The sequence below is a fragment of the Hypomesus nipponensis genome, chromosome 26, assembly GCF_054491055.1.
Source record: "Hypomesus nipponensis isolate SF chromosome 26, ASM5449105v1, whole genome shotgun sequence".
Classification (NCBI taxonomy): domain Eukaryota; kingdom Metazoa; phylum Chordata; class Actinopteri; order Osmeriformes; family Osmeridae; genus Hypomesus; species Hypomesus nipponensis.
Genome location: NC_140386.1, coordinates 711,048 through 737,603, shown reverse-complemented (window position 1 = coordinate 737,603; position 26,556 = coordinate 711,048). Strand labels below are relative to the sequence as shown.

The following is a 26,556-nucleotide window of genomic DNA, read 5'->3' as shown; positions in this document are numbered from 1 at the left end:
TATACCTTATCCTACTGCCAAGAAGAAAGAGTGCAATTACACAGAGAATGTGTGTACCTTGACGCTCAGATGAGTATAGAAATTACTATCTTGTAAATCTCTGACACTTTATTCCTTTGTCACTTGGCTCCTTAAGCTGAAAGCAAGCTGGGAGAAATGATGGTGATGACGATGACCCTGGATCTTACCAGACTGCTTTCATTTGGATGGCCCTTTGTTTCGCTCCTTCCAGCCAGATTGCCTGGGATTTGCTTTTTCCTTTATGGATGCTCATCTATTCTAGATGACATGGTCAACCACCAGATCCTGCCTGCTAGACTCTGAGATGGGCATCTCTGGCACTGCACCTCGGTGGATCTCACCCTTCCTGTCGGGGAGATTGTACCAGGTCTCTTAGGGAGGTAAAGTGTCAGGACCCCGCCAGCTCTCCACTGGTGTCCCACAGGGCTCTGTCCTTGGACCCCTACTCTTCTCCCTGTACACCACCTCACTTGGACCGATCATCACCTCCAATGGCTTCTACCACTGCTACGCTGACGACACGCAGCTGTACCTGTCGTTCCCCCCGACTGATCCGGGGATCTCAGCTAGAATCACGGCCTGTCTCGCAGACATCTCCACCTGGATGACCAAGCACCACCTCCAGCTGAACCTCGCCAAAACAGAACTTATCATCCCGGCCAAACCCTCCATCTCCCACGATCTCTCAATCACCCTGGGATCTGAGATATTGACCCCTTCATCCTCTGCCAGGAAACTCTGGGCTACCATAGATGACAAGCTCACCCTATGGCCCACGTTGATTCAGTCTCCCGGTCATGTAGATTCACCCTCTACAACATCCGGAAGATCAGGAGATTCGTGTTTGAGCATTCCACCCAGCTGCTAGTCCAAGCACTTGTCCTCTCCAAGTTGAACTACTGCAACTCGCTTCTCGCCGGTCTCCCAGCATGTGCAACCCACCCTCTCCAGAGGATTCAGAACGCAGCAGCCCGCCCTGGTACTGACCTTCCGAGCCGTGAACGGGACTGCATCTGACTACATCCAGTCTCTCATCCAGCCTTACACCCCCACCCGCCACCTACTGTCTCCTTATATCAACCGTCTGGTAGTCCCACCTCTCAAGAGTGCCCGCTCCCAACCCAAGTTCTTCTCCTGTCTAGCCCCCCAATGGTGGAATCATCTCCCCACCTCCATCAGAGATACAGACTTGTCTCTCCACCTTCAAGAAAAGGCTAAAGACGCACTTGTTCCGGGAGTAAAGTGGTACTTACATTTACATTTATGCATTTAGCAGACGCTTTTATCCAAAGCGACTTCATAGAGAGAGCTTTACAAAAGAGCATAGGTCACTGATCATAACAACGAGGTAGTCCCAACATCGCAAGCAGCCAAAACATGAAGCATACATTGTGAAAAAACAAAACAAGTGCCAAAGGGAAGAACCATAAGAGCATGCAGTTATACACGTTACAAATTAAAACAACATGAACCACAAAAAGTGCAAGACTTTACCTGTAGAAGAACAATCAACAATAAAATATTTCACAGCGAGTACAAGAGTTCAATTCGTTATAACTAACCTACAAGATCAACAAGTCACTCAATAAGAGTCATTGTGATCCTGGAGGAAACTAACATCAGGTCCAATCAAGCATTCCTAAGTGCCGTTGTACTCCCGAAACAAGTGCGTCTTGAGCCTTTTCTTGAGCATTTCTGATGGAGGTGGGCAGCTGGTTCCACCATTGGGGGGCCAGGCAGGAGAAGAGCTTGTGTTGGGACTGGGCGGTCTTGAGCGGTGGGACCACCAGGCGGTTGTCTGAAGAAGACCGTAGGTGACGGGTGGGGGTGTAAGGCTGCAGGAGAGACTTGATGTAGTCGGGTGCAGTCCCGTTCACTGCTCAGAAGGTCAGTACCATACCACCAATACGGGTGTTGATGGGTAGCCAGTGGAGAGAGATTGAGGAGCTGGGTAACATGGGAGCGTCTGGGTAGATTGTAGATCAGGCAGGCCGCTGCATTCTGAATCCTTTGAAGAGGGCGGGTTGCACATGCTGGGAGACCAGCGAGCAGCAGTAGTTGAACTTGGAGAGGACCAGTGCTTGGACTAGCAGCTGGGTGGAGTGCTCAGACAGGCATCTCCTGATCTTCCGGATGTTGTAGAGGGTGAATCTACACGACCGGGAGACTGCAGCAATGTGGGGCCGGCCATGAGGGAGAGCTCGTCCTCCATGGTAACCCCAAGGTTCCTGGCAGAAGATGAAGGGGTCACAGTCGCAGATCCCAGGGTGATTGACAGATCGTGGGAGATGGAGGGTTTAGCCTCCATACTTACATTTAGTCATTTAGCAGACGCTCTTATCCAGAGCAAAATAAAGATTTGTTGGATCAGATGTTAGTTTATATCCTCCAGGAACACAATGACACTTAGAGGGACTTGTTGCACTTGTTGGTTAGGTGTAACTGATTTAACTACTTGTAGTTACTTCTCACTGTGAATTTTATTATTGTTGCTTGCTTTCCTCCAGGTACACTCTAGCACTTTCGAGGATCATGTTGAGCATTGTAATTTGTTTAACTACATGCTCTTCTGGTTCTACCCATTGGCACTTAATTACTTTAAACAATGTATCCTTCATGTTTTGGCTACCCACAATGTTCTTGGGGCTATCTCGTCGTTATGATCATTGACCTATGCACTTTTTGTAAAGCTCTTTCTTGTAAGTCATTTTGGATAAAAGTGTGCTAAATTATAAACTGTGACTCAGCAGGAAGATTCCCATTAGAGAACCTCTCTGTTGTACTTATCCTGTCCCACTCGCACACAGCATCTGAGGGCACAGACACAAACATAACTTGACTAACAAGACCCAACTAACAAGGGCAGTGTTAGAGGATAGGAACATTTAAAACTGCTATCAAGTAGTTTTATGTATTATTACAATAGAACGGAATGCCAAACAAATACAGTTCTCCTTTTCCTCTGGAGTTGCAGTCACCGATGTACAGATAATTTATACAATGTTACAGATGAATCCAGCATAGAAAATAAAACCAAACCCATGAGATATCTCAAAACATTTAGCATCACAAAGAGAATACAGCTATAGGCAGATGTTGTTACAGTGTGTGGTGGGGTAGGACCCAAACACAGTAGTCTGCCAGGTAGAGCATCAAACAAGGGTTTATGCTTGATAATAGGGAAACAAACAGAGTACTCACAGTAACAAGAGTAAGGACAAGGTACAAAGACTGGACACAAAACAGGAACCTAAATACACAGAACCAAACAAGACACAGGTGGACACGATAACACTAACGAGTACTGAAACCACTCAACGAGACCCAGGTGAAGACAATGACAGACACAGGGAAACACTAGGGCAGGGCCAAACCAAAAACAACAAGGAGGCACGGCTGTGGCAGTGACAGATATAGTCTATTTAACGGCTAAATTGGCAATTAAGTTGGCAGTGAGGTTTTTGACTCAATGTCCCATAAACAACACGGAAGCATTAATGAAATCACTTGTATTAGTAGTTAAAAGTTCTTCTGCTACATAGTACCCATTGCATTATACCAAGCCCATAAACCATGATGACTATTTTAGCAGGGCTTGATTTTACTGCCAGACTCAACCACATGCTGTAGGATCTGTCACATTCATCCAGGGATTCCAGGCCAAGGGGAAACAGTCAGCAGTGGAGACCGAAGGAGAGTAAATTGCTGCTTGTGTGTGTGCCTTCCTTGGCACATCTCGTTAAACCAAAGAGTGATTTACAGTATTTGGAAGGTCACGTCTGAAGTCAGACTCTTCCAGTGTTTTGCAGAAGACTGATTGGTAAAACCTGAGGCCCTGGTGGGCTTGCAGTCTTGAACCACATCAAGAGAACCATAATTTTGAGATGCCGCCGGCAATCTCCTTATGTACCACATATTTCTCACATTCTTATGTTACATCAACTTGTAAACGTCATTATTCGTTTTAGTTTATTAGTTTACAGTGACGTCGGAAGGGACATTGACTCTATACTTATTCAGTATTTGGACCCTTTGCTATGGCAGTCCAAATTGAGCTCAGCTGCATTCAGTTTCCTTATGATCATCTTAAATCTAGTGAAAACTTTTAGCCTTATTTTGTTTGACATAACCCTGGTCACAGTGGTAATTAACCTTACTCTTTTATACGTTGCAGATAGGAAGAGAATGTGTGTGTGGTCAATTCTGGCCTCTCTGGCCTGTAGTTTGGTCAACATAACAGTTTATCATCTATCCCTCTGCTTCATTGGCGTCAGGAGTTGTTGTCTTAGACATGTCCTGACCTAGAGTATATATATTGATTGTCATTTTTCTTCCTTGAAATTGAAACATTCTTCCACTGATACTGACCTTCTCAGACTTTCAGGTCAGGTATGTCGTTTAGTTTGTAAATTTTGTATTTAAAGCGAAGGTTGACATTTTTTGTTGAAACACACTTTTGTCATATTTGCTGAAATAAACTTCACTTCCTGATAGCAACCAATTCATCTAAAGGTTTGACAGTAAAATCGAACAAATCCGATATCTGTGGTTGTCGCAGGACTGTAATAACCAATTAATTTAGTTCGGACCAAACTTAATGATTGGATGGTATTAGAACCAAGTGCATTGATTTGACAGGCTACTTGTGTGTCTGTCTACCTACCTCCCATCAGTAGTCAGGCAGAATGTGTTTTGGGGAAGTAACTTTGAAGGTAGAGGGTGGTATATTTTGGTATAAAATCCTTTCGAACCTTTCTTTAAGGTTTGAAACTGACTGATTACCCTGCCCTCATTGAACCCAGTAGAAAGTTACACCTTGAAATACAAAGAAAATATGCTACATACAAAACCTACAAAAGCAGAAATGTTATCCTTATCAGAGGGAATATTACATAAATGGAGGGTGCCAGACCATTAATTCATCATTACCACCTGTGATTAATTTTCTCAAAAAAGCAGAAGGATTAATAGTCTGAAAGCAGGTACATGTATTTCCATAGCAGAGCTGACATGAACCTACGGTCTTAGAAAACGTTATAAATGGCTCTGGCAAACATGTCTTTTGTTAAGTGCTTAGCATTTCATGGCTCTGGTCAGGTGGAAAATCCAATAAGTAGCTGTATGAAAACTCTGGAAAGCTATTGAGACTTAATGTTAGATTAGGTGTAGTACTTTTTGGGGACTGCAAATTTGAGACCAGAATATTTAATGTTTATCAACTTGATGTATTTTCATTTTAGTTGTGTTTAGTGGGTAAATTAGGTTGGTTGAGCTTTATGGACAAAACGTTTGAATTTGAACAGCTTTGACTGTTTGGGGGTATTTCTACAATTCTCCTGTCTTCTTAAACCAAAAATTCCTTTAGAAGAGAGCTTTGTGTTTTATAACAGCCAGATTATCATTAAAGACCTCCCGTTTACCTTATGATGTCAAACCACTTACTAACAGACTCATGTGTACTCTGGGGCAGAAGCTGCAAAGGCTCTATCCCCCACGGACACACTGCAACTCTGTCTCAGACGACATCCATCCAAAGAATATTGAGAAATACATAATTTGTAAACCTTAACAGCCATATGTTTCCAAAGTTAAACTTTCAATATTCTAAATGGCTGTGGCTGTTGTGCCCGGCCAAACTTGCAGCTCTGGAAGTATGCCAGTCAGAATGAATGGATGGTACCACAAGAGCAAATCTAGACTGCTCCTGGAGGGGCATATCTTCAGAAGTGTTGTGGGGTTTGACAGTAAAACTGCTGAGAACTTTTTCCCCATTGCTAGGGAGGCAGAGGTATATTAGGCAAAAATGTCCTACCTGCCAAATTATTAGAGGAGTCTGTAACCTCTTAAGCTAACCAGGGATATTAGAAAGGCTCAGACTCACTCTCAAACGTGTTACACACTCATACAAACACACGCACACTCACCTGGACACCAAAAGCTCATTATACAGAGTTTCAGTCACCACAACTTCCTAAATACTGACTCAGTTTCACTAGATGAGTTAATGTATCCTTTGTGAGCTGTAAAATGTCTAATTCCTTATGAGCTGAACTGTTATTGGCGAATCATTGATTTTTGTGCAGTACTCAGGAGTCCTAACCTCCAACAATTGATGCTTTACAAGAGTTTGTTGTCTCAGGGAGGTTTATAAGCTTTAAAATGGAGGACAGAAAAAAAACATTAATTGGAAGCAGCTATTTATAATAAAGGATGAAAATTGTAGCTAGACGTTCTTGTTTTCTTCCGTAAATAGATTTAATGGCTAAGAAATCTTGTTCAGACTGGAAATGTTTTCTTTTCGGATCAAAAGTCCAAACCTGTTTATTACTGTATAAAATATTTATGGAAGCATGTGTTATTGTGTCCAGGTTTTCAACTGTCAGTTATTAACGGTGGGGGTCAGGTGGCTGAGCGGTTAGGGAATCGGACTATTAATAAAGAGGTTGTCGGTTCGATTTCCGGCCATGCCATGACTTTGTGTCTTTGGGCAAGACACTTAACCCTACTTTCCTCAGGGGATCGTCCCTGTAATTATTGTAAGTCGCTCTGGATAAGAGCGTCTGCTAACTGACGAAATGTAAATTAACTGTGGAGGCAATGACACACCCGCAATGTCAACTTAATGACATGGCTGCATGGAGAATTGTGTCTTACATAGCCACAGCTTAAATTACAGAGTATTATCACAATCCCTCCTGCAAACCTCCCAACATGTTCCCTGGAATGGAATATACAAACCATCCTCCTTGCTTAGTCTATGTCCCAGACATCAACCTCATCCTCCTAACCACTCATTAGGTGTGGAAACTTGGTTAATGACAAAATCCTCTCCAGAGGTCTCCAGGCTTCCTACGGCTGACACACAGCTGCACATCAGAGGTCTGTGTGCCAACCCTAAATAACAACATTGTGAGATAGCACGCCTACGGTGGCCCATAGTCTACTGTTTGGTGTGGTGTTAGGGTTAGGATGGGCTGGAAAAAGTGAGGGTAAACTCCTGGAAGCTAAAAAGTTGCTCTTTGATTAAAAACCATCAGAGTATTTATCATCTCGTCCAAAATATAGTTACGTGACTTAGCCCCAACCAAGAAACTCCTTTGCACATCAGTTTGCTTAGATGATGTTTCCCTGACTACACACTACTAAATATGGCTAGTCTACAGGTCAGGTTTACCCAGTTCCTGGTTGTTTTTTCAGGCAAGATGTGTCTCATGGCCTGTGTTATATCCTCTTCATCTGTGTCTCCATCACCACAGGAAAATGTTTGGAATTTAGGCCATTGTTGAGCAACTCAGGACACCCCAGGATAAGGTAATTGAACAAGATAGGCAGTCATGTGACCCCTAACCTTGACTGTGGAACGACTCAAAGCCAATCAATTCACTGAGATCAGCCAAGTGGGTGTAGCTTGACCTTGCGAAGTAAACAGGCCTTCACAAACTACACAAACACCTCGACACCAGGAATCTTCATAGATGTAACATTGTTTAGGAGGGTGTGACAGTCAGCTCAATGCTTGCAGCCTCACTCTAACATCCCACTCCCTGCAGTGGTTAAGAACCCATACAATATGCCCAGATTACTGTTGGGAGTCAGGAAGTGCACTCACAGTGCTTTGGAGCATCACCCCAGGGGGGAATAGTGTCTGACAGGACTGCTTGTGCAACAGTCCTAGGAGCTGCACCTCCTCTGCTTACTTGTCTTTACTCTCCTGAGAAAGAGTTACTACCCCTTTCTCCAACTTACATTCCAAGTCTCTGTGTGTGTGTGTGTGTGTGTGTGTGTGTGTGTGTGTGTGGGGGTGTGTGTGTGTGTGTGCACGTGTCTGTGTGTATGTAACTGTGCCTGTGTGTTTGCAACTGTCTGTGTGTTTGTTAATGTGTGTCGTTGTGCTCATGTGTCTTTGGCCCACCAGATCTTACCTGTAACTACTAGTAGCTGGAGTTTCACTATGAGGAAATACATGTTGTTTCGGTATTTCAGTATTTTTTTAACACAGTGGTTTATGATCCATTAAATAAGACTTATTTTTGTGGCAGCCATTTTTAATTAAATACCAGCACCATAACTGACATAAATGACTAAATGTAACTCTCTTGTTCTACGTTTAATTGGCCGTTAAAAAAAATCAATGCTATTGTTTGATTATTTTACTGCACGCTAGAATTTACAATATAAGACATAAAGCAGGCAATAGCAGCTGTCTAGGCAAGACTCAAAAGATAGACTTCAGTGTTTCCCCTAGTATCATTTTTAGGTAGGGACATATATAACAAATAAATTAGGATTTGTCCCCCCCATTATATCACTATAAACATATTTCCTTTTAGGTGGTCGACACACATAGTGACCTTCAGGGTTGGGGTCTGTTAAGGTAATGGAGATACAAGTCAGTTCTAAAAACAGCGGGGGGGGGGTTCTCATTTTTCATCAAAGGTTCGAGTGTTGAAACTAATAACCGATATCCTCCTGAGTTTAGTTACCATTGTAAATAAAACAGAAAAGAATGAGAGTAAAGAAAAGTAGTGAGGACAAACAAGGTCATGTTGGTGAGAGCTTTACACCAGATGTGTTGATGAGCAGCTTTAGACTACCGGTAGATGCATTTTAAGTGCTGATCAATATTGGGCCCCTAAGGAGTTTCTGTTCATGGAAACAGTGTCTGTGTGCCTTGTACCCCTAAACCCCCAAAGAGATGTTTATCCAAAGCAGTAAATCCTCCAGTGATGTAGTCCAACTTCCACAGATTATGGCTGGCCTCCCAGACTGTCTGCTACAGCAGCCCCCAAGGGACTCCTGGTTCCTGCCTCCTGCTGTCTCCACTCTCCTGGTGTCCTCTGTGGGGGAACTACACTCAGGGGTGGAGAGGCATGGAAGGTGAAGGAAAGTGAGAAGGAGAGAATGAGACCAAGGGGAGGTTATATACAATATATGTGTGTCAGCATGTGTGTGAGAAGGAAGGCCCTCCCCTCTTAAGCTTTCCACACATCTGGATATGTGTGTTTATGGAAAGAGGGAGAGAAAGACAGAGAGAGATACAAAAAGAGCGTGAGAGTGTCAATGTTCCTCATGCCAGGTCCTGGCCTCCTCGACATCATATCCTCTCTCTTTGAGTCTCACTTGTCTGCCAAAGTCATTGCCTGCCAGGGTACTATGATAACCCAGGCCCTCCGCTTCTTCTAAAAGATAGATCATCTGCATTTTGCGAATGCGCACACACACACACACTCACACTTTCATACACACACATACAGATATACACACACACTCATACATACAAACACAGAAACACACACACTCTATGCCAATGTAACTGTACCTGTCTGTCAGGCAAATAGTTACGAGTGTCTAAACAGTAGAATGAGCCTTGGACTGGCGACTTTGTGGTCTTGGGGTTCGTAGTTTGTGAACGAATCAATAAGTGATTTAGTGATAGGTTTGATCAGATTAGGAGCAGGTGGGCAAAGGTGTAAGAAAAGTGGAATAGATACCGTATTTTCATGGGATTTCCTCCGCTTAAGTTATTGTGTCACTCAAACAAAACACTCAAAATATCGAATTGAGGGTGTTGATACTATAATAATACACTGACGTGTGCCATACACAGATGAGATCAACATTCTTGGCTGACATGTTAATGCTAGGTATCTCTTAAGTGGCAACCAAAGAAATGTGTCAAGCTGGGCAGAGTAATAGCTGTTCATACAGACTTGTGTCAAACTGTTTATACAAATGTGTCAAAGATGTATCAAATGGAAGATGATGGGGTTGACTGTGAGACAGGGTAATATAGTCTTTCCATGTCCATGATACCATAGACTTAAGAACTATGGAAATAGAGGAGTGCAGTTTTTTGTTGTCAGTGATTTATGCTAATTTGTGTAAAACTTATGTAGAACAGAAAATCATTCACCTGTGTCAAAGGCAGATTTGTATGTTTTGAATAGAAGGATCGGTTTACTTTGTGAAATGGGAGGTCTTGAAGCTTACTTCTTGAGGATGTTCCAGCTTGTGACAGCTTGTCCATGATTGTGGGAATGCCCCGCGCATTTCAGAATTTACATCCCCCTCAAACACTAGATATATTTCAACATGAAGAAATACAGTTGACATTTTGTCTTAGCGCCGCAGGGTGGGACAGCACAATAGCTGCAGGTCAAGAAGAATGCTGGCTTTCTTGAGATGGAAGATTCACATCTTAACATTCCATGGCCTAAATTGAGTCCATAGTGTGTGACCAATGGAAGGCCAGCCTTTGACTTAACTCTTAAACAGTTCTCTGTGTCCACTCAGACATTTAACTGGCTTGATGAAAAACTGGAGTACCCCTAAGCTCCTGATTAGAGTGACCCCTGAGCCCTGTCTCTGCGCCCCATAAATGTTAATGTGAAATGTGTCACCTCCCATCAATGCCGTGTTAAAAATGGGGGGGGTGGGGGGGCTAGTTTGTGCGATAGACTAATGCGATAGACTAATGCGTTCTGCAGAGAAGGGAGACTGGCGTTGGTCACGGTTTGGAATGAAAGGGAGAAAACAGAACAGAGGAACATGACGAATAACGCTATAAAAAAACAAAATAGTTTTGGACGACGTAGTTAAGGCGGCAGGCGTGTGTTGCTTAGGTGGCCGCCTTAACTGCAAAGTGCTGTGGGAAATCCTGGTACTACCATAGACTCACCTTTTGATAATATGGAATGCCATAGACCAATGAAAGTCTGAATGCCAAGCCATGGGTGATTATGCTTCAAGACCTCAAGCCTGGCACAAGACAGCTTGTGATGTGAAATTGTTTAAATACAATCCCTGACACAAACAGCTAATCGAAAACATTTCCCAGTTTCTACAGAAAGAGCTCCTTTATTCAGCCTGTGTTTCAAATACAGGAGCCAAGTGAAAATAGAAGACCACAAGGCCTGGGCTGTTTTTAAAAGCTCCTTGGAGAAAGCAGAGCGTGTTACTGTACATGGGGAGGAAAATTGAGAGAAGTGTTTGGGGGAGGAGGGCGTTTGAAGCCTTTTTCCATCCTGTCTGAACGAGTCATAGCACTCTCACCTTATGTTCAAAGATCGGCACAAAGCAGCCTTTGTGTGCCCTCACTATGAAGCAAGCAAGGACAGACTGGGAAAGAGTGGTAGTGACTAAGGATTGAATAAGTTGCCTCACGGTAGCTGTGGAGAGAGGGTTTTGTTGACTTCATTGTCGGTAAGAAAACAACTCCAATCAGAGCTCACATAAGGCTTACAGGGATAGGAATAGCTGGTGGTACAGCATTTGACTAAAGATATTGCGAAGATCACAGGTTCAAATCCCCACCTATTTGTCACTTTGGATAAAACAGCATCTGCAAAATAAATGCAGTATTATTACATTACAATTAAAACAGTAGTCTGTACAAACATTGCCTACGTTGATGTCATCCAACAGGACAGGACCAGGTACAGACCCAGAACTGTAGAAATCCTAACTGTATTCAGAAACCCTAACTCTATTCAGGTTTCCAAAGTCAAAACGGCAGCCATTAACAGCCTCAATGATGCTGGTCTGTTCCTCATTCATTCAGTGCGCTGTGGTTAAGAGGGCCTCTGGGTGCCCTAATCAAAGCCAGCCGCTCTTAATTCCCAACCCAGACCACACAATCCAGGAATGCTATCCAACAGAAGGCACATGCAAGCCTATGTACAGTGGCAAGATTATTCTCTTGTATATTTTGTTTTCAGCATACAGTACCGTTTGTCAGAACGTTCGAGAAAAAGGGAAGGAGGGAGGGAGTTGAGAAAGGAGACGTTTACAGTGTCTCCTGCTTCTCTATGTGTTCACATGGTGCGGTCTTAATGAAAGAGGTTTTTTATTCAACAGCCAGTTTTTAATGCATGCCTCAGACATGACCTTATAGTAAGAGCATGCATCAGGCCAGGGTGGGACAAGTACAGCAGAAAGAGACCAGTGTTCAGAGCTGTCAACAGGGGCAGACCTAGTGAGGGAAGGAGAGATGGGGTGAGATGATGATGGTGATGATGATGAAGAGTGGAGTAGGGAATGAGGGAGCCCCCCACGTTCATCCATGACATCACTAAGAGGAAAGTATGAGGTTGAATACCATGGCTGTCTGCTTTCATGGTGCAGATTCATAGGAGTTATAGCCCAAGCCTGTGTTTAGGTGTTGTGTATTTACGCAGGGCAGCAAAAACAAGTTTGTGTTTGGATACTTTAGCTAGTCACTAAATGTGATCAATTGACTTACTTAATCAAATAAAATGAAATGTATTTGCATAGCCCTTTTTACACGCAAGCATGTCACAGAGGTCTTTACATACGCCCATAAAACTGCCCGTCAACCATAGAATGTAAAGTTCTAATATTCACCATTGATTTTCCTTGACTGCAACCGACAATTAATTTAACAGTAACTAGAGAGGGGGACATTGTGAGGTGTGCTTGTGTAGGTTGCCGGTCTGATCGGCTATCCGCGCTGAAAATTGCCTCACGCTTGTTCGGATATTGAATGGCCTTGATTGCTCTACACAGGACTTGTGATTATGATAGCTAAGATACATGTTATCACCTTGGCCTTTGCCTGTGGCGTTTCTTCAGCTGTCTTGCCGTTTTAGGTTGCCAACTATCTCCAAGAAGTTAACAAGATGCTAAACTAATGTTTGACTGTAATCGCAAGTGGGTTTGTGACGTTGGTGACGTTTGTGACTGTGGCTAGCTAGTTAGCATGCTCAATAATCAATTTTATGAAAAGGTTATTGTTAAGGGTCTGTGAGTAACTGTTTGCTTACAAAATCTGACGTATTTTCTTAGCCAAATAGCATCATATTCACGTCATAGCAAGCATTACAATATGTGTGCATTTGTTAGTTATTTTTTTGTGTAAAGGAAGAGAAATAATAAATAGTATCATGTTTGACATTATGATAACACATGCTCGTGGCCTGAAAACTGAAGATGCCGAGAGCAGACGCTGCTTACATGGCTGATACAAACAAGTTCCAAGCTTCCAGAAATTAGAAAGTGTTCCTCGAATAGTGAAGCAACACACTGTACTTCTGAACAGAAATAGCGGGGGTGGAAGAAGGGGATTTGATTGATTAACACTATAGTCTCTCACTTTCTATTCCCACACAGCAGGTAACTGAACATTTACACATGGTGTCTACTGAGTTTCTAGTCTCTAAAACATATTGAGCTGGTACTACATCTAATGATTTACACTATTTTGCTTATTCACCAGATGTTTGCATCTCATTGCCAGTCAGTAATGAGTTATGTGAATGTTTCTGGAAGAGCCTTACTGTTTTTATAAAGCTTACAGGCAGCATCCCTCAAGCCAAGAACTTCTCACTGGAAAGTATACATGCTGAGTGGGAATGTCCAAACTACACGCATATATCCAAAGCTTCAGTTTATAGTTTGGTGAGATGTATGTAAAGCACAATACCACCCAGACTGTGGTGCCTCAAACTGATGGTAAAGTGCCTTATTGATGTATTCTAGAATTTTCATTCTGACTTTGTAGCCCACTAATAAAACTATTTCAACTTTTCAACTTTATTTATCCTTCAAAGGAAATTAGTGTGCAGCAGGGGTCAGAAAAACATACACAAACACAGAACAGCATCGCCAAATGACAACATTACACAACACAGAACACACAATAGAGACACACCTTCCCCCAAACCAAAAAAACTATCAGATTTGTATGAAAGAAAAGGAAACATACCATTGGGCATAAACCATGCCCAATGGTATGTCAATGCAGATGAACTGTATTTACTCTACAGAGGGCAACATACTGTATCTCGTATGCCCTAATTCTTGCTTGCCTACTGGTTTTAAGAGTGAGAGCTCCAGCCATGAATGTGTCCTAAACATCCAAAACATACATATGAGGAAGGTAACGTTACAATACTGTTGGTAAGAGTGTGGCCATTAACTGTTGGTCTGTTATAGAAGAGTAAATATTCAGCATGTAATTGCTCACTGCAAAGAGAACAACTATACAAAATAGATGATTGGAGATTCAAAGGGAATGTTGACTGGAGTTAAGAAGTGTGACATAATGTCCTTCTCAGCACTATTCAGATTTACACCATAGAACCATCACTGAAGAACCATACACTATGAACATACTGTATCTTAACTATTAACAGAGCTGTAAACTGCGGACTACAGCTTCCCTTTCAACTTTTGTATTTTTCTTTAAACCATGCAAGGTTAGGGTTAGGTAAGGAGCGGGGCAGTTTCTTGAATGACATCCCTTGTAGGACAAGGTGCTTTGGAGATGTAAACAATTAAAATTGTCTGACCTTATTTGACAGAACCAACTGACAGATTTCAGATGTTTTTTTTTTTGTTTTTTTTTGTGTGTGTGTGTGGGGGGGGGGGGAATGTGAATGTTATTCTTCTTCCTCAAGAAAGTACTTTTCTCAAATCTTTTTTCAGTCTTAAATGAATGTTGTCAACAGAGGGAGGGGTTATCTTGTTATCGTGCTGTTGGAATGTGTAAAATGCAAAGTAGTGAGGCCAAGAGCTGGCTGCGCTGAATGCAGGGTGAGGCAACTACTAAATGTTTAAACATCTTTAGCAGTTGCAAGAATATTAACAGCTTGTTTAACAATATGTTTATACTTAAAATAGCCACTAGTATTCATCTCATACCCCAAGTGCTACTCCCCACTGTGCGCCATTAGGGTGGTGTTATTTTACAGGTCACTAGTGGAGACACATTATACATGGACAGAGTGGACTATAGATTTGGACATCTGTGTTTGGAGTCTGATAACCCTGTCAATAATATCTTGCAGCTACTTTTACTTGGATCAGGAGTTGCCCGGGTTGTCCTGGAGCAAAGCTTGTGGCTGAGCAAGGGCATGCCAAAAAACGTTCCTCCACTATTAGCCGAGTCATAATCTTACTACAGGCACATTTCCAGATATTGCCTTCTCTTTTGTCCGACTCATTTTGTCCAAACTTTAACACTAAATCCAAACCAACTCTCACATATCTTTCTGGAGGCCTCTGGCCATAGGACCGTATTATTGTATTAGCTCTGCATATCACTGTTACTCCCTCCTGTGTGATGAGAAGCAGTTGCGAGTTGACTGGCCCGAGGCAGACCATCGCCATTTCCACCATAGTTTGTTTCTTTTGGTTGTCTGGTTAGTGAGGCCCGGCCAACTCTTACACACGTGCCCTTCAGCCTGAGGTGGAGGGATATGTGCTATAGGTCCCCGCAGCTCTCTGCTGTATCTCTGGGTCCACACCAGGACTGTTTACCTTTGTGTGAAGCAAGCAAAAGACTCCTGGGTAGCTAAACATGCCCGTAAATGTTTGACTTCGCTCACCACTATGCTTACATCGGCAGAGTTTCAATCAAAGGGCGTGTTGGGGCATGAAAACCGTGTTTTAAACAGCCTACTTCATAGAACTATAATCACCTTTGTTAACCTGATTCGGTCTGATGCTTAGGGCCCAGAAACATGCACACTACGAAGATGTAGAATTGTTTCTACATCAGTGGGAGGGGGGAACAGGGTAACAGCAGTGCGAGCAGGCACGGGCACCACCCACTCGTGATAAGGAGCCAGCGTGTCACCGCAACCGCACATCGTAAGCTCCAACACAAAAAAGCAGAATACCACTGTCAAATGACACTGGTGCTACCGTAGACCTTAGCTGGTGGCAGTCTGCCTCCACCAGAACTACTCCTTCTAGAATGTCTGTGTTTTCCAAAGATAGAAATGAAGTTGTTAGATGTTGAAATGTATTCATGGTTAAGCTTTGTAACTCAATCAATTGTTCGTTCTACCGTGCCCTGTATCTTGATCACTGGCCTCTATCCTTGTTTAGAGGATCTAAACCTTGTTTATCCTTTTGCCAAGACAATGCAACACAGCCCCACTTTAAAAGAATTGTGGGGGTGAAAATCTCTATTAAAACAGATCATCTAATCTCTCTATCCTTGCTGTTGCTCTTTCTTGTGGAAATAATTTTCCCAGCACTGCTGCTGATTAAGATGTCAGTAAAACACACAAATACAAATGACTTGAACTATAAGAGTGCACAGTGCCCGTGATGATGTCGGTGACACACACACTTCATATTGTTGTCCTGTTAGCCAGCCAGAATTTCATTCATAAAGAAACCCCTTTGAAAGCAGCTTGCCCACCAATATTGACAGCGCATTAATTTTGAAAGAGGAACAGAGAAACGCGATCAAGGCATTTGAAAATGTTTTTACCGTCCTTCCTACGGGATTTGATAAAAGTTAACATACTACGTTGCTCTGATTGGTTGTAGGTCTATCCAATTGAGCGAAGAGGCATTTTTTTTCCGGGTTCGGTTGAAACACACACCATAATCACAGCCTAATGGAGCAGTAGCAGACTCATATTCTGACTAGAATTATGAGTATGACAACGTCAGGCTATTATATTAGGCATTATAACAATTAAGGTGAATGTTATTTATGTCAAAGGAAGATTTATCACACTACCCAGCACCACTCCCCCAGCCAAACTTAGCCTCTGATCCATCTCATATTCCAGGGATCTTTCTTGGAAAGATGTAATTAAGGATGTATGGTGTGTGGCTGTTGTCAGGCTTTTTTAAGTCTCCCCTCTGGTCCCAGGGCAATGAACAAGGGAGTGATGAGGCACAGCTGTTGCTGGGTTGCTGTATGCTGGGTTGGGAGTTGATCGGTCCTCCGGACCCCCCTGCCGGACCCTCTCTGAGGTGTTGTGGCCCTGGGGAGACGAGAGGGCTGGGGGGTTCACTACTGGCTGAATCCCCCAACTAAGTTTAAGCTCTTGGCTCCGGTTCTGAAGGTAGGCAGTCTTATTGGGTGAAGAGGTCAGTAGCTGGAAGAGACACAAAAAATAAGTAGGTTCCCCATCATACTCTCCCATCACCTCCAGCCCACTTGTCCCCCCCCTAATCTCCTCCCGTCATCTCACGCCCTCTGTGGATCCCTGGGCTGTGATGGGGGGGCAGCCTGCGCAGGAATGCAGTCGACGCCAAATCGCTCTTTGGCCTTTTAGAGGTAACCAAGCATGTCCACCCAGATTTTCTTTGCCCTGCTCCTCTCTGCCTGAGATTTTAAAAAAGACGCAACCTTGGGTGCAGAGAGGGGGAAAAGCACTGCCCCCTATGCAACAACCGGGAGGTCAGACCAGGCAATCCTTGGGACTGAGAGAACAAGGAGGAGATAGAGGATCTCCAGACAGCGTCAAGTCTGTTTGCAGCTCACCTGATGATAGTTTTGTTTACCCTGAAGGACAGTATAATGAGATCTCTTGAGAGAAATAGCCTCTGTGGAATTTTCCCAGTAAACATCTGCCCTGGCTGAGATTATGTTTATGATCTGATATTTCCATTGAAGTCAGGTTCCTAGACCTTCATCTGTAGTTAAATGGACATGTGGGGAAATCATTTTGAATTAATCAGTCAGTTTCAGACTTACAGTGTGTGTTCGTGCGTGCGTGTGTATACTAAAAGAATACATACACATAAAAAAAGGTGTATGAAAAGCCAAAAAAAAAAGAACATTTGAATGACCACCACAGCCAAAGCATACATCATGAATGTTTGCAAAACCACTTGTTTGTGCATCAGTCAAGAGGATAGTAATGCTATTTTAAGTACAGTAGACCAACACAGCTACAGGTATACTGCAATTAACCTTGTTTTTGCATTGGTGTACAGTTGTCTGTAATATCTATTTATTTATATACATGTAGGATGCACATCTTTTTAGGTTTGATACATCTGGAAGGTCTCTCAGTGATTGCTTCAATGACCCAACTGCTAACATGGGTTGGATTAAAACCACAAACCATTCACTAACGGTCTAGACTGTGCAAAAGGAACTCTGAGCAATTGGTCCACAAACCACTCACTATTGGTACGGACCATGAAACAAAACACAGCAGTTAGTCCAGACCACAAGAACAATGAAACGGACCACAGAGTAACCGGTCCGAACCTGGAGGTACACACAATGGTACACGGTTGGCTACAACTGCTGCTGGAATAATGGCAGACAGGTTGAATCATCTCTCTGCAGCTATTGGAAAGAGCTGTTTTATCCTGCGAAGAGCATGCTGTTTATATAAATTGCATCAAGAACCCTAACCCTTCACTTATTCTGTCTTGATAGGTCTTAATAGGTATTAAATACCTTGAAATCCATTGCCTCTGTTTTCACACAAGAAAATAAGTCATTGCATTGTTAATCAGCGCAGTAACTTGGAAACTTTGTCTTATAGTACTTTTTGTTATACTAGTGACAGAGTGAAGAATGAATAGGCAGGCTTCCAGATATTCACATACTACAGATGCAGGTTTTAGCCTTAAACAAAGGTAACTGGCTGTGGTTAATCCTTATTAGTTCTATTTAAGTACACATACTCTCTCACACACAAACACAGCATTTGTTATCATTTAGACCAGATGTCAGCGATGCATGACCAAAGTAATTCTATCTCCCACATGTTTGTTATACTGATACACATACAGTATTTGAAATATAATGGAATGCTTGAGAGAACTGCTTTGTTGCTAATAAATCACCAGAAATCTTCACATGGTTCCAATGAGGAGGCACATCAATTACAGGACATGACATTGACAAACTAGATGGCTGAAGACAGGATGTGGATGGGAACAGTTTGTCCTTCTGGAACTCATTTTTTCCAAAACATTCAAGATTCAAGATCCAAATTGGTTAGAAAAGATTATTTTTGGGAACCAACCCAACAAGGGGTTGTTGCTCCTCCACTTCCTGTGTGCTTTTCATAATTGGGGTGAACACTGTCGCTGCTCATTGGCAGAGACAGAGCCCAGCTGGAGACAGCTGGACAAGAACACAAACACCCTCCCTGAATGGTAACCAGGAGAATGCCTCCTGGTTATACACTTACTGCTTCATGAATTGAACCATCAAGCCTATCAAGATGTCTAAATGGTGTTCTTTAATGTGCACAGACATAACAGGTATTGTTACCGTTGCTTGTCAGTAACACGTCCCCCTTCAGCCACACTGTGGTTTAAATCACGGATCTTTAACCGCCTACAGGTGGACAGGATTTATACTGAGGAGTTTAACCAAATCAACTTGGGGACACTAATGCTCTCTCTCTCTCTCTCTCTCTCTCTCTCTCTCTCTCTCTCTCTCTCTCTCTCTCTCACTCTCTCTCTCTCTCTCTGTTATCTGCTGTCTCATTTTCTCTGGCCATCTTTCTGTCTAGTTGAAGCAGGTGGACCAGGCGGCAGGGGCAGCCCACACGTATTTCCAGGCCAACCCGGAGCACGTAGAGATGGGTCAGAACCTGGAGCAGTACAAGGACATGGAAGGGGTGCAGGAGGATCACTTTGTGGATCGCGAGGCACGGCCACATCAGGTCAGCCTGAAACAGAATCATCTCTTCCATTTCCCCCCTTGGCAAAAGCCTTCAGTAAACATCTGTATTAACTCTTAATCAATAACAGATTGCAAATTACCATTATACATTGTATCATTGTCAGCTTCTGGCTATATCTTTACTTTGTAAAGACTGTTTGCCTCAGATTGAGGTACTTTTTAAGCCAATGCTAGTTTATAGGTGAAGAATACAAACACATTCCCTTCTCTCTCCTTCTTCCCAGGGGGCATTCTCAGCAGCGGTGAAATTGTATGACCAAGGGGACTACAAGGGGGCCATCGTGCTGTTTGAGGAGGCTCTTCTGGAGTACTATAAGGCAGATGTGGAGTGCCGTGCCCTCTGCCAGGGACCGCAGCGGTTCGAGGAGCATGACCACGTCCTTTACCGCTACAGCCTCCATGAACTCATCTCAGGTACAAGGCTATATAGGTGTTAACCAGAACCAAGCTAATTTCAGGTACACGGTTATATAGTTGTTAACGAGAACCAAGCTCATCTCAAGTACAAGGTTATATTGGTGTTAACCAGAACCAAGCTCATCTCAAGTACAAGGTTATGTAGATGTTAACCATAACCAAGCTAATTTCAGGTACAAGGTTAGGCTCTTTAGTTTTAACTCACATATAGCTGCCATGCTACCTTCTCTAGAACCTTTTCACATTTCTGTAGAATGATTCTAGAAAGCAGTGGAGCCCCTTAGCAGAAAAAATAACACATCAAACGGTAACGGTCTACAATACACAAAAACATATAAAATGAAAAACGTGATAAAATGAGAAAATTGAAAACTACCCATAATCCAAAGCAGTAAAGGTAGTGTGAACAGAAGGACTAGCGCCCCATCAGAGCAGAAACGATCCAGAAAGTTAACTGAATCCTCTTTCAAATTCACTGACAATGTGAATGCAAAACCAACCCAGCCTTTTTTTCTGTTGTTCCGTTTTTTGGTCCACTTTTGATCCAGTTTGGTTCATTTAAAAAGGACTATGTGAAAACACCTCAAGACTGTAGGGATGATCATGTTGTGCTGGCATCTGAGGTGTTGGTTCTTTCTGTCGTGACTGGAATTCCATCAGACATGTTGTTTCGCTATTGTTGGGCTGCCTCAATCTGTCTAGGCTCATCAGCCAAACATCAAGCAGGGCGAGTCGGTCCATGGTGGTTTGTCTGAATTTTTTTTCTGACTTGGCAAGAGGTCAAAGTCCAAAGGAAGGGAACTCCTGTGAGTTAGAACAGAGAGATGAAGGGGGCAGATGTGGGGGCAAGGTTGTTCTGGACCAAGAAACTCTTTGTCTGTTGCCAAGAAATCCCCATCTGGCTATGTAAGCAGGTCTTCCCTTTTTCACAGGAACTGATGGTGCAAATGGAATTATGGTGACTTGTTTTGAATGCCAGATTATGTTAGGTAAGAGAAGGCGTAAGACCAAAGCAAATGCACAGACTGGGTGAATTAAGGTACAGAGAAATAACAATTGGTCAATATTTCATGGAGCTGACTTTTTTACTGGTATTTTGAAATGGATAAGATGGGCCATTGACACATATACGTAAATTGACAAAAACCATATGTAGGTCTCCCATTGACCTGCAGATATAAAAAACATACTTACCATACCTATAATAATAGATAAAGCCTTTTTCTCTCTCTGAGATAGATTTGGCATCTGGACCACTTTAAGGTACAGCTCATTTGGAAACCCCCTCCCCTGTGTGTCTTTGAGCTATCTCAGAAACATACACAGAAGATGACTCGTCACACATATTTGGGTTCTGGCCTAATGTCCCATTAGTGTTATTTTCCAACACAGCTGCTGACACAAGTCACTGTTTGACTAAGTGTTTGAACAGACCAGCTATGATCTTAAAAGGAGTTCATGGGGCCTGAAAGGAGTGCAGAGGGAAAACTGAATAACAGCTCTCAGACGGTGGTCACTATCAGAGTTAACAGAAGGTAGGGTTAGACCATGATTTTGGGGTTGGGGTTAGTGGGTTAGGCTTGGACTAGGATTTTAGGGTTGGGGATAGTGGATAAGGGTTAGGGTTAGCCTATTATTTTAGGTTTGGGGTTAGTGGGTTAGGGTTGCCCTATGATTTTATGGTCAGTGGGTTAGGGTTAGACTAGGGTTAGAGATATAAGATAATCTTATATCTCAGCATCTTTAATCTGTTAGTTAATTTGTATTTCAGTTGACTGGAATATGTCCGATTTTCTATCATTGTGGTTAGCGTTGTTCTGTACATACGGTGGATGATTCGCTGTGCTTAATTTCAATTCGTAAATACAAACATATGCTGTACATATAAAATGTATTTTTCCCTGTGCTTACGTTTGGTTCACCTCCCTCTGTTTTTTTCTCACATTCTCTACAAACCCAACATCCAACAAACCAGACCTATAAAGCTGTGACTGACCAGTGACACCTAGAGCTGGACAGGTCATTATCAGGGTCTGTGTCCAACAGTGTCATTCACTCTAGTCTTTTACTCCCTTTATGTGTAATGTTTAACAGTGTTGTATTAACTCAGAAGGTGTAACTTCAGGGGGGTATTCCAGGTAGCGGGTTTAGTGAAAACTTTGAGTTGGTTTACCCTGAAAAGTGACATACTTTAAGAGGTTTTCCATTCCAGAGAGGTAATGAAAACTTTTGGTCAGTTTCCATGGTAACTTATTCTGTGAACCTAATCTGCTCGCTAGCATGTGACCACCTGTCACATGCATCATTAATTCTCTTGTCTCTAAGAAGAAACGAGGCAATTAGCTACCTGCTGCCTCCCGGATTACATTACTCTACATTTACATTACATTTAGTCATTTAGCAGATGCTCTTATCCAGAGCAACTTACAGTAAGTACAGGGACATTCCCCCAAAGCAAGTAGGGTGAAGTGCCTTGGCCAAGGACACAACATAATTTTGCACGGCCGGAAATTGAACCACCAACCTTATGATTAATAGCCCGACTCCCTAACTGCTCAGCCATCTGACCCCCCACACTACTCTGCCAGTCACTATATTACTGACACTCGACAATGGCATGTTATCTAAATCAGATAATAATAAATGATAATACATGTTTTTACATGTTTCTTAGACTTTTAATAACGACTAATTAATTTAAATTGGATAAACATTTGTATTAGTGTGCAGTGGCACAGTGGTTGAAAATCACTGAGTTACACAATGATGTGTGAGAGACATCAAGTTTAGATCCCGTAATTCCAAGTTTTCCATATGAGTGGTGAGGGCAGGTTGATAGCCTTACAAAATTAGCCTTTATTCTTCTTCCCTAAGTACACCATCTCTTGGTCAAAATAGAATTCAGCAAATTCAACAATTAGTATTCATATAGGCTATTGTTCCTACAATTAACATCCCCTATGACCATGCACCGTCCCGTTACTGGTCTTCCAGTAAACGTTTTTCAAGATTAGCCTTTATTCTTCTACCCTAAGTAGGCCTGCACCATCTCTCGGTCAGTTTTTGGCATTTTCTTAATGAGATGCCGTTAGGGTGACCACCTTTGCATTGTATCGCACTGAATTTTCACCCCTTGTCCCGCCCGTCGCATATTGAAAATGCTGTGCGATACAATGCAAAGGGGGACAGGTGGTCACCCTAGATGCCGTTTGTACAGCTAATTTACTTGTAACTGGGAGTACATGAGATTACATTAAATTTCACCATTCCACTTGCAGAATTCACCTGCCATTAAATGAACATCTCACTGTGTAAAGCATCCATGCTTTGTTCAACAGGATCAGAATTTGCAAATCGTTTTTATATTCATTATTCTCATAATGTCAGTGTAACGGACAATTCCACACAAGCCTGTAAATAAAAGTACATGGGGAGAGACCTACCAGTAGCCACCATACATAATTCTCAGCATCCATCTCTGCAGCAGCAGTCAATGTTTCTTCATCATCTTAATCATCATCATCCTGTGATGAAAAGCATTCTGTTGGGGGTAACTGCTACGACAAGTTGAAATAAGCACCAACTAATATTTACTTTGTATCATGTCAAATATGATTAAAACAAAGGTGACGTAGAGGCTACAATCACGAGCGTATAGGCCTAAGCAAAATATGCCTTACCTGTTTGCAGCATGTTTTAATATTCAATATAACATTGAACATGCTATTTTATTAAGTCCACCAATTTTTTTGTAATATAAACGGACAGTGGGGTTGAATGTTCAATGTATGGACTGGCTATTGCATTCAAATGTATGCATTGCCTCGGCAGCAATGTCTCCCACGCCAATTGTATACGCTGTTACAGCCGTGTTGCTTTTTTCCGGAATATGTGCTCAGATTGACCATAAACACTTAATAAAACATTTATCTGAAGTGTGGTGAAGTAGAACAATGTTTTTTGTTGACGGGGGCCATGGTGGATATTAGTATTGGAGCTCAATTGATGTTGGCTTTTAGTTTTCATGCCCGCGCTTAACTCAGAGTGGACGTACTCCGAGTTGACTTAACAAATTCAAATCAGCTTTTCTGGAACTGATGAGTTGGAGGGTGTCAGCTATTAAATTTCTTGGAGTAATAATAGATAACTTAAATTGGAAGCCCCATATATCTTCAACAAAGAACAAGATTTCCAAACCAATTGCAATATTATACAAGGTTGAAGATTTCTTAAATGAAAAGTCATTATACACTCTGCATTGTTCCCTTGTGCTACCATACATTACTTATTGTGTGGAAGTATGGGGAAACACATAAAACAAACACCAATCCACCAAACACCAAAAGGCTCTAAAATTTAAGGAATTAGTAGAAGTAAAACATAACAAATCATGTCATTTCTCTGTTTCAGACCACTTCACCCAGGTCATCCACTGTGAACATGAGTGTGTGAGAGACCTAGCTACTCGGCCCGGCCGGCTCTCTCCGATGGAGAACTACCTTCCTCTGCACTATGACTACCTGCAGTTTGCCTACTTTCAGGGTGAGTCTCAATGCACACATAGGCTTAACACTGGACACTGTCACTGCTCTAAACAACACGTCCAACCAATTTCTTTCTTGTGATAGAACGGCCATGTAGGTAGAAATGATATGCTATGTGTTGTGTCACACCTATGTAGATCAACCTTAATTGGCAAATCTTAAAATAAAATAGATAATAAAATAAAATAAAATAGAGAAACACATTCTCGTACACATACAACTGTGAATATCAGACAGTGACTCATAAAGAGCAGCAGACGATTGTGGACCACACCTTAACAGTAGGAACACGCTGTTTGGTTCAAAGCGATTGGCTACCCTTTAGTCATGATCCAGCTTAATAGGCCCTCTAGCCTCTGTTGTAGTCTACCACAACTAGGGCATGCAACAAGAAAGGGATACGTTGGCAAGACAACACAAGGGGGGAAGCCAATGTGATTAATTCTTATGAGATCATCAGATTAGACATAGTGCCCCGCAGCATGTTTCCAATCAAATAAAGTGGATGGCCAGACCTTCAAAAACACAATCATCTCTGTCAGTGATTCCCAATAGAAGTACAGGATGTGTCAGGAGACTGTCCACCTTCTGCACAGTAAAGTCCTGTAAGAGATTGGGAGGAAACAGATCTTAAATACTGCACCTGTAGTGAAGAGGAGTGTGTATGTGTGTGTTAGTTCAGACTGTAGGTGTGGGTGAGTGAGCGTGGATGTGTCTATGTTTCCACTGTCTCATACAGACTCTCGACTGCACTATTTGCTCCATTGTGGTCATGGTCCAGGAATGTGAGCCCTAATAGATTTCCATGGCTTAGACTCACATCCTATTCAGCCTGCGGAGGCTTCATTACATGGGAGGATGCAATATGACCTTTGGAGGAGACACTGTAGGGTTTTTTGGAGGGAGAACGGGTTGCATGTGGGTAGGAAGGGGGTGGTGGTGGGGGGGGGGGTCAAGTGGGAGAACATGGGTGTGGAAGTGTGCAGTGCAATGACAGCACACTTTATTTCAGGCCTGGTAGACATCCTGTCAGAACTGCTTGTGAAATGGGACGGATCATCATGATGTTTGACTGTCTGACCTCTCTCTCTTTCTTTGGAACCTTCTCCCTACCCTCTGGTTTCTCTATGATGCTCTGCCTCACACTCTCTCCCTCTCTCTCCCTCCCTCTCTCTCTCTCTCTCTCTCTCTCTCTCTCTCTCTCTCTCTCTCTCTCTCTCTCTCTCTCTCTCTCTCTCTCTCTCTCTCTCTCTCTCTCTCTCTCTCTCTCTCTCTCTCTCTCTCTCTCTCTCTCTCTCTCTCTCTCTCTCTGTCCAACCTTGTCCTCCCCCAGTGGGCAGAGTGGAGCACGCTCTAAAGTGTGCCCTGTCCTACCTGCTCTTTCATGAGGGTGAGGAGTTCATGGCGGAGAATGTGGAGTACTACAGGGAGGCTCTGGGCTTTGACACTAAGCCCGACAAGGTAACACAACTCAACAAACCCAGTCTGGACAGAATTGGAGAAAATGTGTATTGTTTACACATGTTTACTGTCTACAGTGGAGGTTACAAGCTACTTCTTAGTGTTTCCGTAGATCCGAGCCAAAACGCTGGAACTGAACTTGTGGTTCTAATTTGGTCCGTGTTCCGTATCCAGCTGCCGTATTTAGTTAGATACCACTGTGTAAATTTGATGCCAGCATACTTTCTAATACAATGTATTTCCTTTGGTGTTTATAATCATCAGGTTCAGTTGAAAGGGATGGTAAATATTTTGGTAATTTAGAGCAGATGAGGGGAATGGCGTAATTGTAAATTGAGGATAAACCCCCATAGTCAGCTGACTAATCAATTTGCCCCTAAAGAACAAATAAACCAGTCTCCAACTCATCAATTGTAATGCTTTGTAATGGACTGGTAGTCTTGTTCTACATTCCCAGCTTAAGGGTCTTTGTTTGGAAAATGAAATGGAGCTGTTTGCATTAGGGTTGGAAAAGAGAATTTTCCCCGGATGCTCAAGTTTCAAAACATGCGGGAGTCATTGTCTTCTGTTCCCTCATGTCCTACCAGACATTATCTGGTATTTTCCATGCTAAGGAATTACTAGTCTTCCTCCAGATACCTTGCATTACAACATTTAGGCCCTGCAAAGAGGAAAATAACCCCCCACCCA

General features: G+C 42.7%; 1 protein-coding gene across 1 annotated transcript in view; it reads left to right on the top strand.

Moving 5' to 3' along the window:
- The window catches only part of p3h2 (prolyl 3-hydroxylase 2), a 44,814-nt gene that overhangs the window by 14,409 nt on the left and 3,849 nt on the right, over positions 1-26,556 (top strand). Inside the window, exons 2-5 of the mRNA XM_084692732.1 lie at positions 19,272-19,424; positions 19,669-19,858; positions 24,272-24,403; positions 25,739-25,866. Coding sequence (XP_084548858.1) covers positions 19,272-19,424; positions 19,669-19,858; positions 24,272-24,403; positions 25,739-25,866 — 603 coding nt within the window. The remainder of the gene's footprint in view (positions 1-19,271; positions 19,425-19,668; positions 19,859-24,271; positions 24,404-25,738; positions 25,867-26,556) is intronic.